At 41.0% G+C, this 17,123-nt stretch overlaps 1 protein-coding gene across 1 annotated transcript; it reads right to left on the bottom strand.

The window, feature by feature from the left end:
- Positions 1-1,356: 1,356 nt before the first annotated feature.
- pax6b (paired box 6b) lies at positions 1,357-16,030 on the bottom strand (the record flags this gene model as incomplete). The annotated part of the gene is made up of 12 exons (XM_083691205.1): positions 1,357-1,442; positions 2,341-2,482; positions 2,869-2,981; positions 3,361-3,511; positions 3,644-3,726; positions 3,869-4,027; positions 7,946-8,111; positions 8,630-8,845; positions 8,936-8,977; positions 9,353-9,483; positions 12,736-12,789; positions 16,018-16,030. 12 exons carry the CDS (start codon positions 16,028-16,030, stop codon positions 1,357-1,359), a joined length of 1,356 nt encoding a protein of 451 aa, XP_083547331.1.
- Positions 16,031-17,123: the final 1,093 nt, after the last annotated feature.

The raw sequence follows: 17,123 nt of genomic DNA, 5'->3' as shown, positions 1-17,123 counted from the left end.
CTCGAAGCCAATGTAATAGAACATAAACTGCTTAGAAAATCTTGCAACACAAGACTAATATCTTAAAAAAAAAAAAAAAAAAAAAAAAAAAAACATTGTGTAATAGAATGAAATACAAAGGCTTTGGTCTGTTTTACAATCAACAATGATTAATTCTGATATGTACTTGTAAACAACTGCCAAACACTTATGTTTAAAACTCTGTCAAGCATGTTTAATCATAATTATAGGAATTAAATATTTCTAGTTGCACAAAATTATTTGACCATAGGACACTATAATACAACTATACCTAAGAGACAAATTGTACTTGACCTAAAGAAATGTATTTTATGATGCATGTAGAAAACATTTATAGAATATTCTGGGGGGCTATAAATGAAATTGACTTTTATTCAAGAAATCTTTCTGGAAGATTTCTAGGGAAGACAAGTACTTACAATTTGACAAACAAATTGGGTTATATTGAAGACGCAGTCTACCACTTACGGACTAAAACTGTTTTTCCACACCTCTCTTGCATGTATTGCTCTTCACTTTGGGCCTAGAATCAATCCATCCACTGTAGCAGGAGTCCAACCACAAGTCTTCCATGTCCCACTATCCCGGCACACTCTTAGCAGTTGTCAAATAAAGGCCCAGGCCCATACAGCTCATCTGATAATGCAGGAGTCGAGGGCCAAAGCCCAGGTGGGTGGATTGACTTTAGGCCCTCCTTTGCTGAAATCCATTTTGAAGGAATACGACCAATAAATAGGTTTTAAACACAGTAAGAGTCTCTTCCCCCAGCTTTTCCTCTTTACGTGATATGTAACAGTTTTGCCAACGTCCACAGAAAGTCTGGTAGAGAGTCTCAATATAAGCTGATTAAAAAATAGTCATGGCAGAATCTCTTGGGTTCTCCTTTCTCAAACAAACGCAAGACCAACATGGTTTTCTAGCAGTCCATCTATCAGTACTTGATCTCAGTTTTTCATCATAACATACAAATGGCCATATACAAACACACCAGAGAAAAAAAGAAACAATGACTGGAGTTGGAAACTGAAAAAAACGGAGATAAGTTTTTGTTCCATAAAAAAGTTTTTTTTTTTTTTTTTTTTTTAACACCGGCACTTTACAGAGGTCCATTTTTTTTTCTTCCTGTCTTTCCATCGTAGTTCTCTCCTTCGTGTCCTCATATGTGCCTAGAGCTAGTGAACAGCACACAATCCCAGTAGTACAACAAAGCCCAGAAGTCCCAGGGCTTTCCCAGAGTCTCTCTCCTCTACTCCTCTCTGCTACGTGTGTGTGTGTGTAGCACTGCCAGAGGGCGATGGTTGGGTGGGCATTCACAAGGTGAAGTAGCACTTCTCTCTATTGTAGTCTTGACCAGTACTGAGACATGTCAGGTTCGCCCCCTGGGACTTGGACAGGGACAGACACTCCAGGAGAGATGAGTCCTGAGGACAAAGAGAGAGAGGAAAGACATCAGTCAAAATGGCTCTGAACGTCAACATCCAAGATGAACGTCTGCATTGGACAAAGTGAGCTTAACCACTCACAGGAGAGTTGACCTTCATGAGAGAGTATTGACTTAGCTTTAGCACAGAAGACAAGGCTGAGTGGTTAGCGCTTCCATTAACTTAAGCTAACCACTGTTTACAGATGATACTGGTAAGCCATATAGCACAGAACTAAGAATATTACAAGAGATTTGTAGTACAGCATTGGTAATTCTCCAGAGAAGAGCAGAAGAGCACTCAAGAGTATTCTGATTAGAATGTTTGCCCATAATAACTGAAAATATATAAGTTACAGTGGACATACAGTAATAAACTAGCAAGATATATTGGGGCTTCAACATTTCAGCATTAGTGTTTAAGCTCAGACAGTACAAAAGCAAATGAATAAAATAAATTAGCAAATTAGCATAGAGGAAATGTTGCTATGCATGATTAACTCTTCATGACCGTAACCAGTATACAGAATATGGTTTTCAATAACAGGGATCTAATGAGGTGGAACTAACCCTTAGGCTAGAATGGTTAAAATGACATAATGGTATTGAGTTGTAATGAGATGAGGTTCGTTCATGCAATTAGATTGTCAGGAAAGAGAAAATGGCGTCTAATGTAGAGGAATCGGTCTATAGCCGAATTGATCATGAGTTGTTTCTCAAATCGAGAAAAAGCAAAATGGAGGATTACAATGAAAAATAACATCAATTAAGGAAAAGTGGGCATGGCTATGTAGTACCCCCTGATTAAGGGCAAGGCAGCAGATAGTTAATCAAGAGAATGATTGGTTTGTTTTCACTAGTCGCCAAGCGTGTTTGTAAACAATGAACTTTCTGCCTACCTGTTGAGGTGGTACCAGAAGTGGTCATTGATTGGCTGTTCATATGTGCCTGCATATGAGGGGGCGTGTAAGTGTCGTAGCTCCGCCCATTCACAGGCGGACTGGTAGGCAGCATGCAGGAATAAGAAGAGGTCTGGCTGGGCTATAGATGGAGGAGAGAATGTTTATATAATTAGCTTTGCCAACTATACCCGTTTCAGCTCAGCAGTCCTTACAGCAATGCCCCCCCCTATGGATAGGCTATCATTTCTCTGATGCACTTAGAAACATGTATGACTAAGGTTTGCTTAGAAGCAAACACTTTCCCCTTAGCCTGTTCCGAAGATTATAGTAGGTAGATTAAGTAGATTGTCAAGGAACAAGGATTGTTTTATATAGCTAGGTGATGCTATTTATTGTCTTTAGAAAAAAAACATTTGAGGGTAATTTTATACCTTTTATCATCTAAGACAGGACACACGGTAGACATTTATCGAACACTATTAACACAGAGTCAGGATACAGGTTAGTCTTTGGGCGTTGACTTACTTGCATAGGCAGGTTGTTTCCCATGGTGAAGCTGGGCATGGGAGGCAGCGCACTGTACGTGTTCGTCAGGGCCGTGTCAGGCCTACCCAGCATCGCTCCCGACGAGAAAGACACTGAGGATGGATTGGAGAAATGTCCGTTAAAATCTGTGCATTTTTCTTTTCATTAACAGCGAACATAGCCTATATAGCCTGCGCAACATTAAACTCGATTTTACAGATTGAATACAGGTCTACACATGTAGCTCATATGAAGTTGTTTCAGTTCTACCGCTGTTCATGGCTGATTAACTCGTTAACCAAAGAAAAACGGAGCTAAAAGTATGCGCAATCGCTGTTGATGCATATGCATGAGTTGGTAGACTAATGCAGTGTCCTAATATGATACATTTTCCCTCGCCACTTTAACATAGTTTTATACCACTTTACCATATCACTATACAGTTGGCTAGGAATGTGGATGAATTGAATGATTTGGGAGTCGCGGGCATACCCGGTGTAGTGGGCTGTGGCATGGCCTGGTAGACGCTGGTGCTGAAGCTGCTGCTAATGGGGATGTGACTGGAGGAGTTGCTGGCCTGGCGACGCTGGTTCCGGAGTTTCTCCTCTCGCCTCCACTTCGCTCTTCTGTTTGAGAACCATACCTGCACACGCCAGGGTAACCACGCATTAGACGCCATGTTTACGCATCATCAGATCTAGTCCTCTCGAGCGAGAAGCAGTGAACTGTAGCGATCATGTGGCCCGATTGCACGCTTCCAAATGTGCCCACTCACCTGTATTCTTGCTTCAGGCAGATCTATTTTCACAGCCAGTCTTTCCCTCGCAAAAACGTCAGGATAATGAGTTCTTTCAAATTCTAAAATACAGTAAAACAAAATATATCGTGTGAGCATTGGGTTGAATGTAGCTTACGCTGTAACCCGTTGTGACTTGCGTTGTGTTGTTCGTTAAATGAGACCTGAAATGCAAGTATTCGTTGCATGTAAATTCAAGTTCACCTTTTTCCAGTGCTTCAATCTGCTCTTGGGTGAATGACGTGCGGTTTCTCTGTAGTTTTCTCTTTAGCTGAAGTCGCATCTGCGTCTCGTCTGAATCCTCTCCATTCGAACTGATGGAGTTGGTGTTCTCTCCTGCGCCGTCCTGTTGCGGACAGCCATCTGCAAAACAATCAATGATAATTTGTATTAATTAATAATCGTTTATCGCCTACATCTTAAAGGACATACAGTACCAGTCAAAAGTTTGGACACACCTTGCCAAGAGTGTGCAAAGCCGTCATCAAAGCAAAAGGTGGCTACTTTGAAGAATCTAAAATATAAATCATATTCTGGTTTGTTTAACACTTTTTTGTTTACTATATAATTCCATGTGTTCCTTCATAGTTTTGATGTCTTCAATATTAATCTACAATGTAGAAAATAATACAAAAATAAAGAAAAACCATTGAATGAGTAGGTGTGTCCAAACATTTGACTGGTACTGTACGTCACTTGTGCTTGTAAAGCGCTGGGTAAATTGAATTCACAATCGGCCTACCAGGGTAATTAATGAAAGTTACAACATCAGGTCCTCTTATGAATGTTGAGGATAATGGAAACTTTCGTGTTGATTATACATTCATTAAAGTTCCCCCAAAATATCATGGGTTTACTGTTATATTGGTCTCTGCATTGTTGTCAAAAACATCAATAACTGAGCAGTGTTTGTAAAATGTTGTGGGAAAAATACCCTTGCTCAGCAATAGCTGCACCAACTTAGATCCTTTATCACCCACTAACAATACTCGACGTGCTCAAAAGGTTAAGAGAAATGTGACTAGATGTGGCGAACCCCTTTCAGGCCCTCTGAAATGTTTAAACCAACCCCCCCCCTTTTTTAAGAGTAGAGCGATGCCTCAATGGCCGTCCCCATATGGGCGTTAGTATAGCCATAGAGGTGACCACCAACTCTTGAACAGAAGGAGCCGCTTTTCACAATGACACAATGCCGTTAGGGGTAAGGGAAACCATTAAACTTTATGGACACAGCGAGAGGCGACTAGCGAACTCTTCGTGGGCAGAATATCTGCGGAGAGAGAGAGGGAGGGAGGGAGGAGGAGGGCACAATCGGGTGAGACGACAAAAGGATTCTCTCTCTTGAGGCGCGTATGGTATTGTGCACACGAGGATCCCAGTCAACAGAGCTTTGAGTCCAGTGTGTTAACCCTTATCCACTACCATCATTAATCACGTCCCCCGGCCAGCTAAACGTCAGTCAGGATTTCTGTCTTCAATTGGAAACAAATGAGTGAGGAGAGAGCATGCAACCCCCTGAACAACCTAAATAAGGGCTATCTATTCACTGCTCTTGGTTGACCGTGGTGGGCCCATAGGGCCTTCAGTTATGGGGCGAAGCTTATCGACTAATGCTCGCCTTGTTGTTGCACATCATTATCACACCGAGAAGTTAATATATGAAATTAGCCTATGGGGCTTGGAGAGAAGATCGTTTCTGCGCATATTCTACCATTCAATAGAGTGTAACTATGCAGAAGTTATCTTTAGAAAGGTTATAGTTCAGAGTTCAGAGCATTTGTTTGTTCATGCGAATATCAGGTGTAATATGTATATTGGAGTCAATATACCAAATCATTACAATTAGGAAATTAATTGTTTTAAAAACATTTGTCCCTTAGGAAATTCAATTAATTGTAGGCTATTGAGATGTTTGCATTACAGAATTATATTGTGTATAAACAGATGCAAGATATGCTTGGCCTGATATGCTTGGCCAGATGCAAGATATGCTAGGCCTGAAAAGTATAAACTGATCTATGTATTTTGCAAGCTCGTCATGAGAAGAACCGTTGTGATTGGTTAATTCAAGGTATGCTTGAAATAACATCGTTTAAAGAAAAGTGTAAATAGGATATGACAATCTAAAGTTTTCTTTTAATGTCTCTCTCGCACCGAAATAAAAGAAAGCCTTTTTTTCCAAAGCCTATTTCTTTCTTCTCTAAGGATAATCCACAAAAAGGAGTGAATGTGCGGCCTATTATCCGGACACCAGACCCACTGACGCTAGGTTAGGGATTTGTTTTCTTAAAAAAAAAAAGCGCTGGGAAATAAACTCATTCTTTGGTATCACGGTGTCTCAGTCACTGAGGCGGAAAAACAGCAAAAGAGATACCGTACCAATTGCGGCACCTTTCAGCATTAGAAAGATCGGATGAAAACACTCTTAAGAAACCGCTCATACTGAAAGAGAACGTGAGTACGTCTAAATCCTATAGACGGGATTTAGAGCCATATAGGGGACAGAATAAGATGAGAGAAAGAGAAGAAAGACAAATCGCCGCAGAGTTGTGTTCTTCCTCTCTAGATGGAGTTGGCTCCTTTTAGGCCCCGTCACTCTCCGTGTAGGCCTATCCATTATTTTAGCCACTGTTGCGTGTCTGTTGTCAGCCGTGGACCATATTCCCTGCCCCTCAGAGACCGAGCCCCGCCTTATGGTTCGGGCGTAATGGGCCAGTTGAAATGAACTCAGAAACAAACACATTAGGTTTGATGTAAATAGCTATACACAGCCAGCCGGCCATGCTCGCTGGATTGTATTTTCAATTACTATATGCTGTAATGTCATTAACCTTCTTAATAGGGGCATTATAAGCAAACAAAAATAGCCAAACTGTTTATCATTATTACATTATTATTATTAGTAGTAGTAGTGGTAGTAATAATAGTAGGCCTAGTCGTAGTAGTAGTAGCATAGTGGTTGACCTATTATTATTATTATTATTATTATTTTATTAGCATGATATTATTAGCTTATTATTGTTATGTTAGCACAGTATTATGCTTTTATTTGTGTTGTTATCATTAATACATTAATTCATCCATTTATTAATTGATCCCAGTCCTTAGCATAGCTCTCCATTTCCCGCAGTGCTGCTCGCTAATAAGAGCCCCATATGTCCACATTTTTATTAAACGAAATGCAAATTGTTTAAGAATAATTGTCGGAAATTGGCAATGCGCCTATGCATTTGAGCAGAAAGTTTAACATGATTTTTTTTTTCAGGCGTTCTATCGTTGTAACTATTGTAGGCTACTTACATTGCACGCATATGACAATTTAATTGGTTGTCATGTAAAAAACCAAAAGACTATAATATGTATCAAAGTGTGTATAATGAAATTGAATTAGTTGGTAAACACGAATGAACCCCATCCCCCTGAGCAGGTGCAATGTTGTTGTTTTTTTGTAGGCCTACCTGTATTTTTAAGACCTATCTATTAGGCCTAAGACTACAACACGAAAAAAGTTAGATCAACATTTATCTTTATTAACGTTTAGTCTACACCATGTTTCATAGGATACTTAACGTGTCCAGGGCTCTCCTGTAGAACATTTCTACAACAGTCTCCCCAGACACTCCGGCATGTCGCCATAACGAGAGACAAAGCTCTCTCTAATGAGCAATTACATAGCACCAAGACCGTTCCCATAACCAATCCTTGCGTGTGAAGGAAAACATTCCTTTGTACTGATATCCCGCACACGGTTCTCTGGCATTTTTTCCTCACCAGGGGAGAAGGGAAATGCATGACTGTTAGATGGACACCTCCAACACCGGACAGGCCGCTGTCACGCACATCCCTGTCTGGGACAGTGGAGGCATTGAGACCAGCGATGAATTGGTAGTTATGTATCAAGGGCCATCCACTAATCGACTAGAGTCTTGTCCAGGGCATCAAAGTATGCCAACACAATACCTGCCTGATTAACTGACCAATCATAAACCCTTTGTACTTCAGGCCTATTATTTAGGTTTTTTTTGTTTTGTTTTTTTGTTTTTTTTTACTGTGTTGCTATGTTATAACCAAAATCCCCACCAACATTTGTTTCTGCAGTTTTATGATGACCTAACAGTAGCTGCCCCTGTGAGAGGAGTTAGCCACCGATGCACGACGTCATATTTGGTAATGCCAGAACCCATGCAAAGTGATAACCTCCTACAAATGATGACATAATACACATATATATCTTCATACAAATAACAGGGCGTCTTTGTTGCCATATCATCAGAGGATTACCTGGGTTGGGCTGCCCTGGCACTGAAGTTCCGGGGTACCAGCCGGGCCGGGTCCCCCAAGTTCCTGTCTGACCGTTGAGCATTCTCAGCTTGTCATACATGCCATCTGCGCCCATCTGTTGCTTCTCGCTAGCCAGGTTGCGGAGGACTCTGTTTATCGATGACACCTGAAAGGCAAACAAAATATGAGGAAGAGGGAAAGGGTTCGCTCACTATCCAAACGCGCCTCTGCATGATGTGTAGGCATGCGACTTGGCACTGGACACTGCGCATGCACACACACACACGCACGCACGCACGCACGCACACTGACGTCCATGCTGACAATGAAGAATTACTAAATGTAAACAGTGCAGTCCAACATAATATTTGAGATATTAAGCTCGATTAAGAAAAAAAACTACAATTTATAGCCTACTGTACATTATCCAAACTAAACAAAACGTAATCACTATCCCTTCCATGTATTTTATTTGTAATGAATGCAATCGAAAATATGATCCAAAGGTTCCTTCATAACTAACAATGTTGTAAATATGCAATGCATATGTCGGGCCTAATGTGATGCATTATATCATATCACTGAATGGTTGGTTGTCCATCATCTGTTTTGTCCATTCTGTGTGAAAAGTCATTTCATGTGGCAAATTAAATCATGCACATAACTTACAGTCAATGCACTTACACTTGGTATATTATCGTTGGTGCAGACCCCCTCCGACAGAAGTCTGTCACGGATCTCCCACGCGAAGATAGACGGGCATTCGCGTTTGTACTGCGCGATTTTCCCGACCACTTCTGGAGTGGCGACTCTCGGCTTGCTGCCTCCGATCGCTCTCGGTCTTATGGAGCCAGTTTCATAGTATCTGCCAAGGATCTTACTCACGCACCCGTTCGACACCTGGATAGAAAACAATAGACAGAATTCACATACATTATTTAAGACTAGTTGCGAAATTTTGAAGATATCGTCAAACAATTATAAGCTTACGTTTTCATTGTCCAGCACTTGGACTTTTGCATCAGCATGGGTCTATAAACACAGAAAATATGCCTTAAATGGTATAGGATAACGGATTAGGCACTTTGAAATGCACCCGTTCTTCAGGGAAAGGATCCTACTCACGACTACTCACGACCTTTTAATTTAATTTGAATCATATTATATCAGCTGGACATTATGAGACAAAGACGTCTATTAGCCCATTCTTTACGTCAACACAATTATCAAGGCAACACATTATAAATAAATAAAAATAGACCTATTGTTTAACGTGAGAGATTCTTCATAATCGTATACTTATTTTTGCGTTGCTTTGTCTCGTTTTATTCTGTGGTAAACACACATTATCCGACTGAAAAAGCTCATGCTTTCTCACGCCAGACAGAAAGAATGCGCCCTCGTCACCTGCAGAATCCTGGAGATGTCGCACGGTCGCGCGCCACTGTGAGCGAGTTCGACGATTTTCTGCCTGGTGGTATCCGGTAGCGGTCTACCGTTAACGAACACACCGCCAAGCTGGTTCACACCACTGTGACCTGAACGGAGACAAAGGCGGTGCCGTTATGTCAACGTTAAATCAAGACAATGATAACAAAAAATGTCTAACAAAGTAGCAGTGATTAAAGTAATGGTTAGACAGTGAGAGGGTTAGCTTTCAGGCAGAGCAAATATGATACATGAACATAGAAGGGAGCATTGTGGGGAAAATGAATAAACTTCATTGTAAAACAAGCCTTAAATGATTAAGTGTAGCCTATGCTATGATAGTCATAGTTCAGTTTGGGTCAGCCAACCCCACTCAAGACAATCATTACGCTGTAATTCAATAGCCTTGGATAAACACATGCAGAGCATCGATTAAGCGTCAGCAGCATCAAATGATCTAGACCAAAACATCTCTATCCAACTGAGATGTAATCAGCTATTCAGACGAAAGGTGTCCGGCATCTTCTGCCAAGCGGCAAACAAAGTCCAAATACAGCCTCTTAGAACAGGCAAACTTCGGAATTAAATCCTTCAAAACCTCCCTTACCCTATGCGCTATTACGCATCACAACATAAGCATTTACCAAATCACATCCCATGTATAGTTATTCCAAAATATAACAAAACTTAATAAATGTTATCCTAATTGAAGTCTTTTTTAAAAACGACTAACTAAAAGACAAGTTACAGACGATGAGAAAGTCCAGTAAAGCACCAAAACAGCCAGCAAACCTGAAGCCAAACGGGACAGATGCCTCCTCAGAGTGCCTGAGCTGTGCTCTGATTCTCCGCTCCCTTCCCCTGCGCTGCCGCCCGGTACATTGACTCCGGGAGCAGAGGCTCCTTAGCAATAAATAAGCTCCAAATATAGAAGAGGGGGAAAATATGATGAGCCTGCCTGACATTTGTCTTTAAAATAAAGCTAGCTGCACGTCAAGTTTGAGCTTAATTTCTGGAAATAGGCGGAAGTCGCCTCGGATCATGCATGGAAGGCTAATTGAAAAGATCAGTTGGAGCACTTGTGGCAGGCATGTCACTTTATGACACCGCTCTGCTTTTGAAAATCGCATCGTCACGACAAATAGTAGCATGATAAAACGACCCTTTCTGTCTGCATTTGGATATCACTCAGACAAAATTGGACGCTACTCGTTTACCCTTCGAGGGAGGCTTCGTTTTAAGGTGGCCAGGGGCTACGCGCGGGCACAACAACGAGGGCGCGCTTGGATTCTTAACATATTAAAACTGACATCCAGTTTTTTTCCCCTTGTTTGTATTTGGCAACAAATCCTTGCAGCCACTACAGTCCTGTTGTGTGCAATCGGTAGGCTATCTCTGCTCGGAAATATGTTCTGTGCTTTATAAATGGCCCAATAGGCCTACGTATGCTTTGTGCCAATCTACGTGGCAGTTTTGAGTTAACTTAAATCTGTTTAACAGAATTAAACATCTCTTAGGCCAATATGTGTAATAATCCTCCAACGTGGATCTGATTAATAGCAAATCCATTATCATCCTGCTTGCTCTTTGGTAATTCCAGGATTAAGTGGAATTAATAGACTTCTTACTCTCAAATTGGCCTGCCCGCGTTAAGCAGCCGCGCGCTGCGGGTTTACATGGCTGCACCATCACCTCCCATTTATAACTAACTATCATATAAATCCACGAGATCGATAAACCCGTCAGATAAGGACATCACATATAAACGCAGCTCGTTTTTATGTGATGCCTTAGCAAGGTTAAGTCTTAATCATGGCACAATTCCCCACGGCGCACACAGTCGATCTCGCCCGCTGGCGCTGATTATGCGCCTTGTATTCTATTGCAAGTCGACTAATAGGAAAACATATGGTGTCAATTTGGACGCTCCCCACCATATACACCCAGGAGTTATTAGCACAAAAGCCACCGAGGCCGCCGCGACCTTTAGACAACCCAAAGGGCCGGGTCCAATGATATCTCCTCGGCAATTCGCACCAGAAATAACAGGCCAAGCCAGGGGAGCATCCCATTAACATCAATACAGGCCAAAGCTGGAGCAGGGGGTGCAGTACGAGGCTTTGATAAGGCCTTGTTAATAACACTATCTCAATGAAGGACAACTGGCAAGCAATCATCATCAGTGATTGCGCAATTTGTCAAGGTTGACCAAGGTTTTTGATTTGGTAATGGTAGACTATTAAATATCCGTTACCCATATGCATAGGCTGTGTACACAAGAAATATTAGAGTAAATAAACATGTGAAATTTCCCTTCATCATTTGCTGCAGATTATCTGCCATTTTTGCTGACATGAATGATAAACATCACATTTCCACATCTCTATATGACCTATACAGATCAGACATGGTCCGACTTTAGCAGACACATAATTCAAACAGATTAGAATTTGACTACATAAGCACATATTACAGCACAGACACGTCATCAAGGTGAGGAGAATAGCAAAATGAAATCATTCCACACACCTTCATCACAGATGTCATACACCTCTTGTCCAGCAGAAAGAGAGAAAATGTCATGTTTATCCTTGATGGTTAATTTAGCCAGTGTTAAGATAATATCAATAACTCATGTTTAACAATCCATCCAAATATTAACAACACACTCTATCAACAGTAGTCCTAGGCTGCCGTCTATTTTCCTAATGGCGCCCATGACAATAGCATACAATGTTTTGTAGTTTATTCGTGTTAACAGTTATTATAATAATCTGGGCATCTCCATTATAACTCCTGCTCTGTCCATGAGGACTAATCTACATAATACATTGCTGTTACTCATGTTTCCCTTTCCACACAGCTGTATGCAGTCTGGCAGCAGCTCTAACGCTAATGCAGACGGCTGTACAATTATTTAATACCAACTCAAGCTGAAACAAACATGTCTCTCGATAAATGGAGAACATTTCCATTTATCATATTTCTGGGGTTCATCTCTCTCTCTCTCTCTCTCTCTCTCTCTCTCTCTCTCTCTCTCTCTCTCTCTCTCTCATCTATCTCATCTATCTCTCTATGCAGAAAACTATCTAAAATCAAAAATGCATTGAAATGACTAAGCTCAATCATAACGGTAAATTCACAACAATATAATATCATAAGCATAAAACAATATAAAACATTTACTTAAGCAAGAAATTAACATTGATGATGAACATTGATGTAATTAAATATTTTAGTAAAACTAAACATAATAATGATAACACCTATTGTGTTAGAACAAGTACATATGGATTGTGATCTTACCACGACTTGCGGATGTTATCAAAGTTTATAAACAAAATTATGTAAAATCAACTTACTGTTCTGCATCATTGAGGCAACGCCAGTCTCCCACGTGGCTTGGTTGTGGTATTCTATGCATCATAAGGAAATAACAATTGTGGTTAGTATGCCATTAACATGTAAGAACTATTGCAGAATTTGCTTCTTAAATTAATTTTCTCTCGTTTTGGTTACATCTAATTCCAAGGCAATCAGGGCGTATAGGCTGGTGCATTAAACCATGTTGGTCTATTATTATAAAGTTCATATATCCATATCCCATGTGAATTGGTACATCCTCATTATATATGTATTTTAGCATTAAACTTGCCTTGAAACAGAGTTGACTGTCCGCTTAAAACAATTTAGCCAATCATCTGCCGTTCTCACTACTTAATGTCTCCCTAGGACAAAGCAGAAGAGTATATTAGTACACCCCTAGCTAAGTCTGCGTTCTATATTTTACAACTAAATATCACTGAAATTGAATTAAAGTTGAGGTAGATGAATATAATGAAATTTTGCATGTTGTTGAAATATATGTTTTGTTTTTCTTGTGTACATTTCATGTGAACACGTAGGCGCTAGTGTCAGATAGCTACAATGTGTAACTCGCATCAAGATGGTAAAGTTTGTTGTTTATTTGTTGAGGGCAGGCTCGTGCTTTCTCTTGTTTGCCACCTGTTTCTGATTTCGGGGTCTGCTTCAAAAGTTTGTGTTTTCTATGCGTGTTGTAGGATTCTAAACAGGGCCTACATCTGAAGTAATGGCCATGGTGTTTTCGTCTTAAATAGTCTCATTCTCTCTCCAGCTCAGTGGTAGCTATATACATTTCGTTTTTACTCGATCCCCTCCTCTTCTAGACAACTAAAATTGTACAGTGACACACGCTGTCAACCTCGCCTCACTGCTCCGCAAAAGTACAAGCCAGGAGGGGGTAGAGGCCGGCGTACAAAGCCTGCTGGACTCCAACAAAGCGCCCCTTTCTGCCGCCATACCCAAACCCGGGGCGCAAAACTCGGCCTCCACAACTAGCAACACAGCTTCCCACTAAACGTACCAACAACAATACAAAGAGCCGAAGGCATCCACCCCCTCCGGGACCATACACACACCCTCGACACCTCACTGTCACCACTGATGACCATGACCTCGGTGCCCGTGACTCAATGTGCGTTTTGTTTGTGTCGTTTTGGGAAATGGAAAAGTAATTTCTTGTTATAAATATCTGGATGTAATTGTGTTGCTGGTGTGGGTTGTTCGGGGGTTGTAAAAAGATACAACAGCTCAGTAGGGCGCTCAATTTGGAAAAGACAAACGCAATAAAGAACCCATTCAACTGGACTGCTTAAAAGGGGGCCAGGGAAGGAATAGTCTGAAGTTTCATTTTCTCCCTTTACGCAAAAACGACCCTGTTGTTGTGTGTCTGTGTGCGTGCCAGCATGAACCTACAATTTGGAAACATGCATCAGGCAGGCTTTTTTGAAGAAGGGGGAAAAGCAGCTTTAGTAACATTTAACAGTTTCTAGCACTTTGTTTTTGTGTTGCATACGTGAAAATATTTTGCATGGGAACATTTTAATCTTGAGAGATTTTGTGCACACCCGGTTTTGAAAGCAATTGTGAAACATCCTACAGTTGTAAGCCTAATAATATTGAAAACATGAGACGTTAACTTACACCCAGCAGATTCCCTCGCATGTTAGGCCTATCACTGTTTAATCCACAGTACATCCATTAAATATGTTGAATGCGCCGAAATAAAAATATAGGATACAAGTTATTAAAATTAAAATAATATAGGCAAACAAAATGTCTCAACATACACACGATCCCTAAAATAACGAATTGTACAGTATTTCTCCATCCATCTCCACCTTGAAAACAGGAGGCCTAGGATACTTTTCTAGAGAATACTTTGAGTCCTGCGTTATAGCTACCTATAGTAGGTTATAGCCTACTATAGGTTTATACACTTCGTAGTTAATCATTTATTTAAGGTCGAAAACTCTGCCGTTGTTGTTGATGAGGTTAACTGGGTACTAATCTGCATTTCTTTCCCTTTAGTAATCCGTAACAACAATCGCCTTAATTAAACATGCTTATTCAGGCTGCTGGATCCTGCGTTCCCAACATTCATATGCAGAAATACATTACTATCTCCACAATGGCTCGGTAGGAAGTTGTGAGCACGATGGCATTTACATGCAGTAGGCTAAGCATCTTAGTGTTATTTTTTATGTAATACCGGTGTATTAGGTAGTATTCTTGTTAAGGGAAGTGTTTGAATTTAACAACAAAAATCTAACCATAATATTATGATTTAGGTGAATGTAGTCACTTACCAATTTCAACTATTATCTTAATTCTGTACGTGATTTTTTTCGACTACGAATGTGATTAAGTTAGGCCATCTTTGATTCTAGAGTTGTGCAAAATAGGCTCCTTTAAAAATATATTTACAGTTAAAATTATGTGTAATTACCCTATCAGCATACGTTGTGAGTTTAATTTTCTATGATAATTGTCTCTGCTACTTTTTATGGTGCTTAAATCCTATTCAATAATAATTGAATTGAATACATGAGTAAAGCGCTGATTGCCTAACTATTTCTGCACAATTTAAGTTTCATTGGCTCACAAGAAAAGAAGTGGTTGGAAAAAGTAAAACTTGAGGAATACTTTCTTTGGCACGCAAACAAGACAAAAAATAATAGGCCCAGCGTGTTCTTGAAGCATTTTTGAGAAGGCGCTTGGGTGACTCGACTGTCTATGAATCAAACTGACACCTTTCCTCAACGGGTCATTGCGCCCCATTCTCCACGATGATCACTGTCTTGGCCTAACGTGACTTTTTACTCTTTGCTGTCATAAATAAGCAGTAAGCTATCCGTAAACACCAGCACAACCGAGCATTAAAGAGCACAGAAAGTAAACAGGGAAGCCAGCCGGGACGCTGCCTCAAATCGCACTTCGAAACTCCAGTAAGCTAGACTGCTACTCCAACTCCAACCCACAGACAGTCACTTTGCAATAGGCTAGCTGGGGAATGCAGCTTGTATTGCAATAATGATAAAAGGCCTGAATAATACTAATAATACTAATGCTAACCATAATAATAATAGTAATACTACTACTACTACTACTACTACTACTACTACTAATAATAATAATAATAATAATAGTAAATTAGTTACTATTTTAATGTGCATTAGTTTAGAACTTAGAAATCTATCTTCCTCTGTTTTCGTGTTTACTTGGATCTCAGAGGCAAGTGAACTGCACAAACAAACTTTTAGAGAGAAGATATCCACGCTCACCTTTTTGAGGCATCCTGCGTCGCTGTCAAACTCCTTGTCAAATAGTTCTCCGCGCCACAGAAAGAACAAATGCAGGGCAGTCTCTTGTTGGAGTTTTGCAGTCAGAGCAAAAAAAAATAGTTTTCCAGTGGTCTTCTGCGGAGACGGAAGGGATATCCCTGCGAAGGAGACAGAGATTGACAGTGAACTCAGATGTCACAACCACGGAGTGAGCGAGAATGTGCGCTCGCGTGTGTGTGAGTGAGCGAACGAGCGAATGAGAGAGTGGGAAAGAGAGAGAGAGGGAGGGAGAGAGTGGGAGAAGGGGGGTGGGGGGTAAGAGAGAGAACACACCTATGCTGATTGGTGATGGAACAAGTGTATTAATGTATGTGTTCCTGGTCTGCCCTGTGCCTCGCCTCTACCGCTCTTCACTGGCCCATTAGTGCGACCCGACCTCTGTCATCATCCCCCACATAAACACTTCCCCCTGCGCCACAGCCAAAGCGGGAAACGGGAGAGAGCGAGTCAGAGAGAGAGAGAGAGAGCCCCGTCTTCCCAACCCACTAATCAGCCCACACATGCAAATACCCCTTTCTCCCTCGCTCGCTGAATATTGCCCTATGCAAAGCAACTGCCTCGGAGATGCCGATTGGATGGAATGGCCCTGCCTGGCTCCGTGGTGGGAATCTCGGGCATGTTTTAGAGCTCAGACCTGAAGGCACGGCGGTTGGAAAACGGAGTTGGTGAACTTGTGTTGAGCACGCATTTTGGAATGTGCTGCTTTCAAATCGCATGTGCTGCTTTCATATCGTTTTGGCTTTATCGAGCACATTTTCGTGGGAAAGTGGTAGGCCTATATACAATGTGTAGACAGAGATGTTTAATCTTTTGTGTGTGCTGCGTTCCCTGCTCATTGTTTTCCAATGCTATATAGGATAACTTATTCTTCTGTTTAAGATGTTGGATCTGCATGAAAATAAAATGCTACAGCGGTAAAGTGGCTCCATTTATGCTAGTGCCTAATTATGTGGCCCGTGCTCGGAGGTACTAATGAAAGTTGGACTGAGAAGAGCTCCCTATTGACAGCTGAGGATTCTAAAGAGGGGGTCTGTTTATTTTGTGTA

This window comes from Argentina silus (assembly GCF_951799395.1).
Source record: "Argentina silus genome assembly, chromosome: 19".
In the NCBI taxonomy this organism is placed as follows: domain Eukaryota; kingdom Metazoa; phylum Chordata; class Actinopteri; order Argentiniformes; family Argentinidae; genus Argentina; species Argentina silus.
The sequence above is the reverse complement of the archived record's forward strand: the minus strand, read 5'-3'. Positions and strand labels throughout refer to the sequence as shown.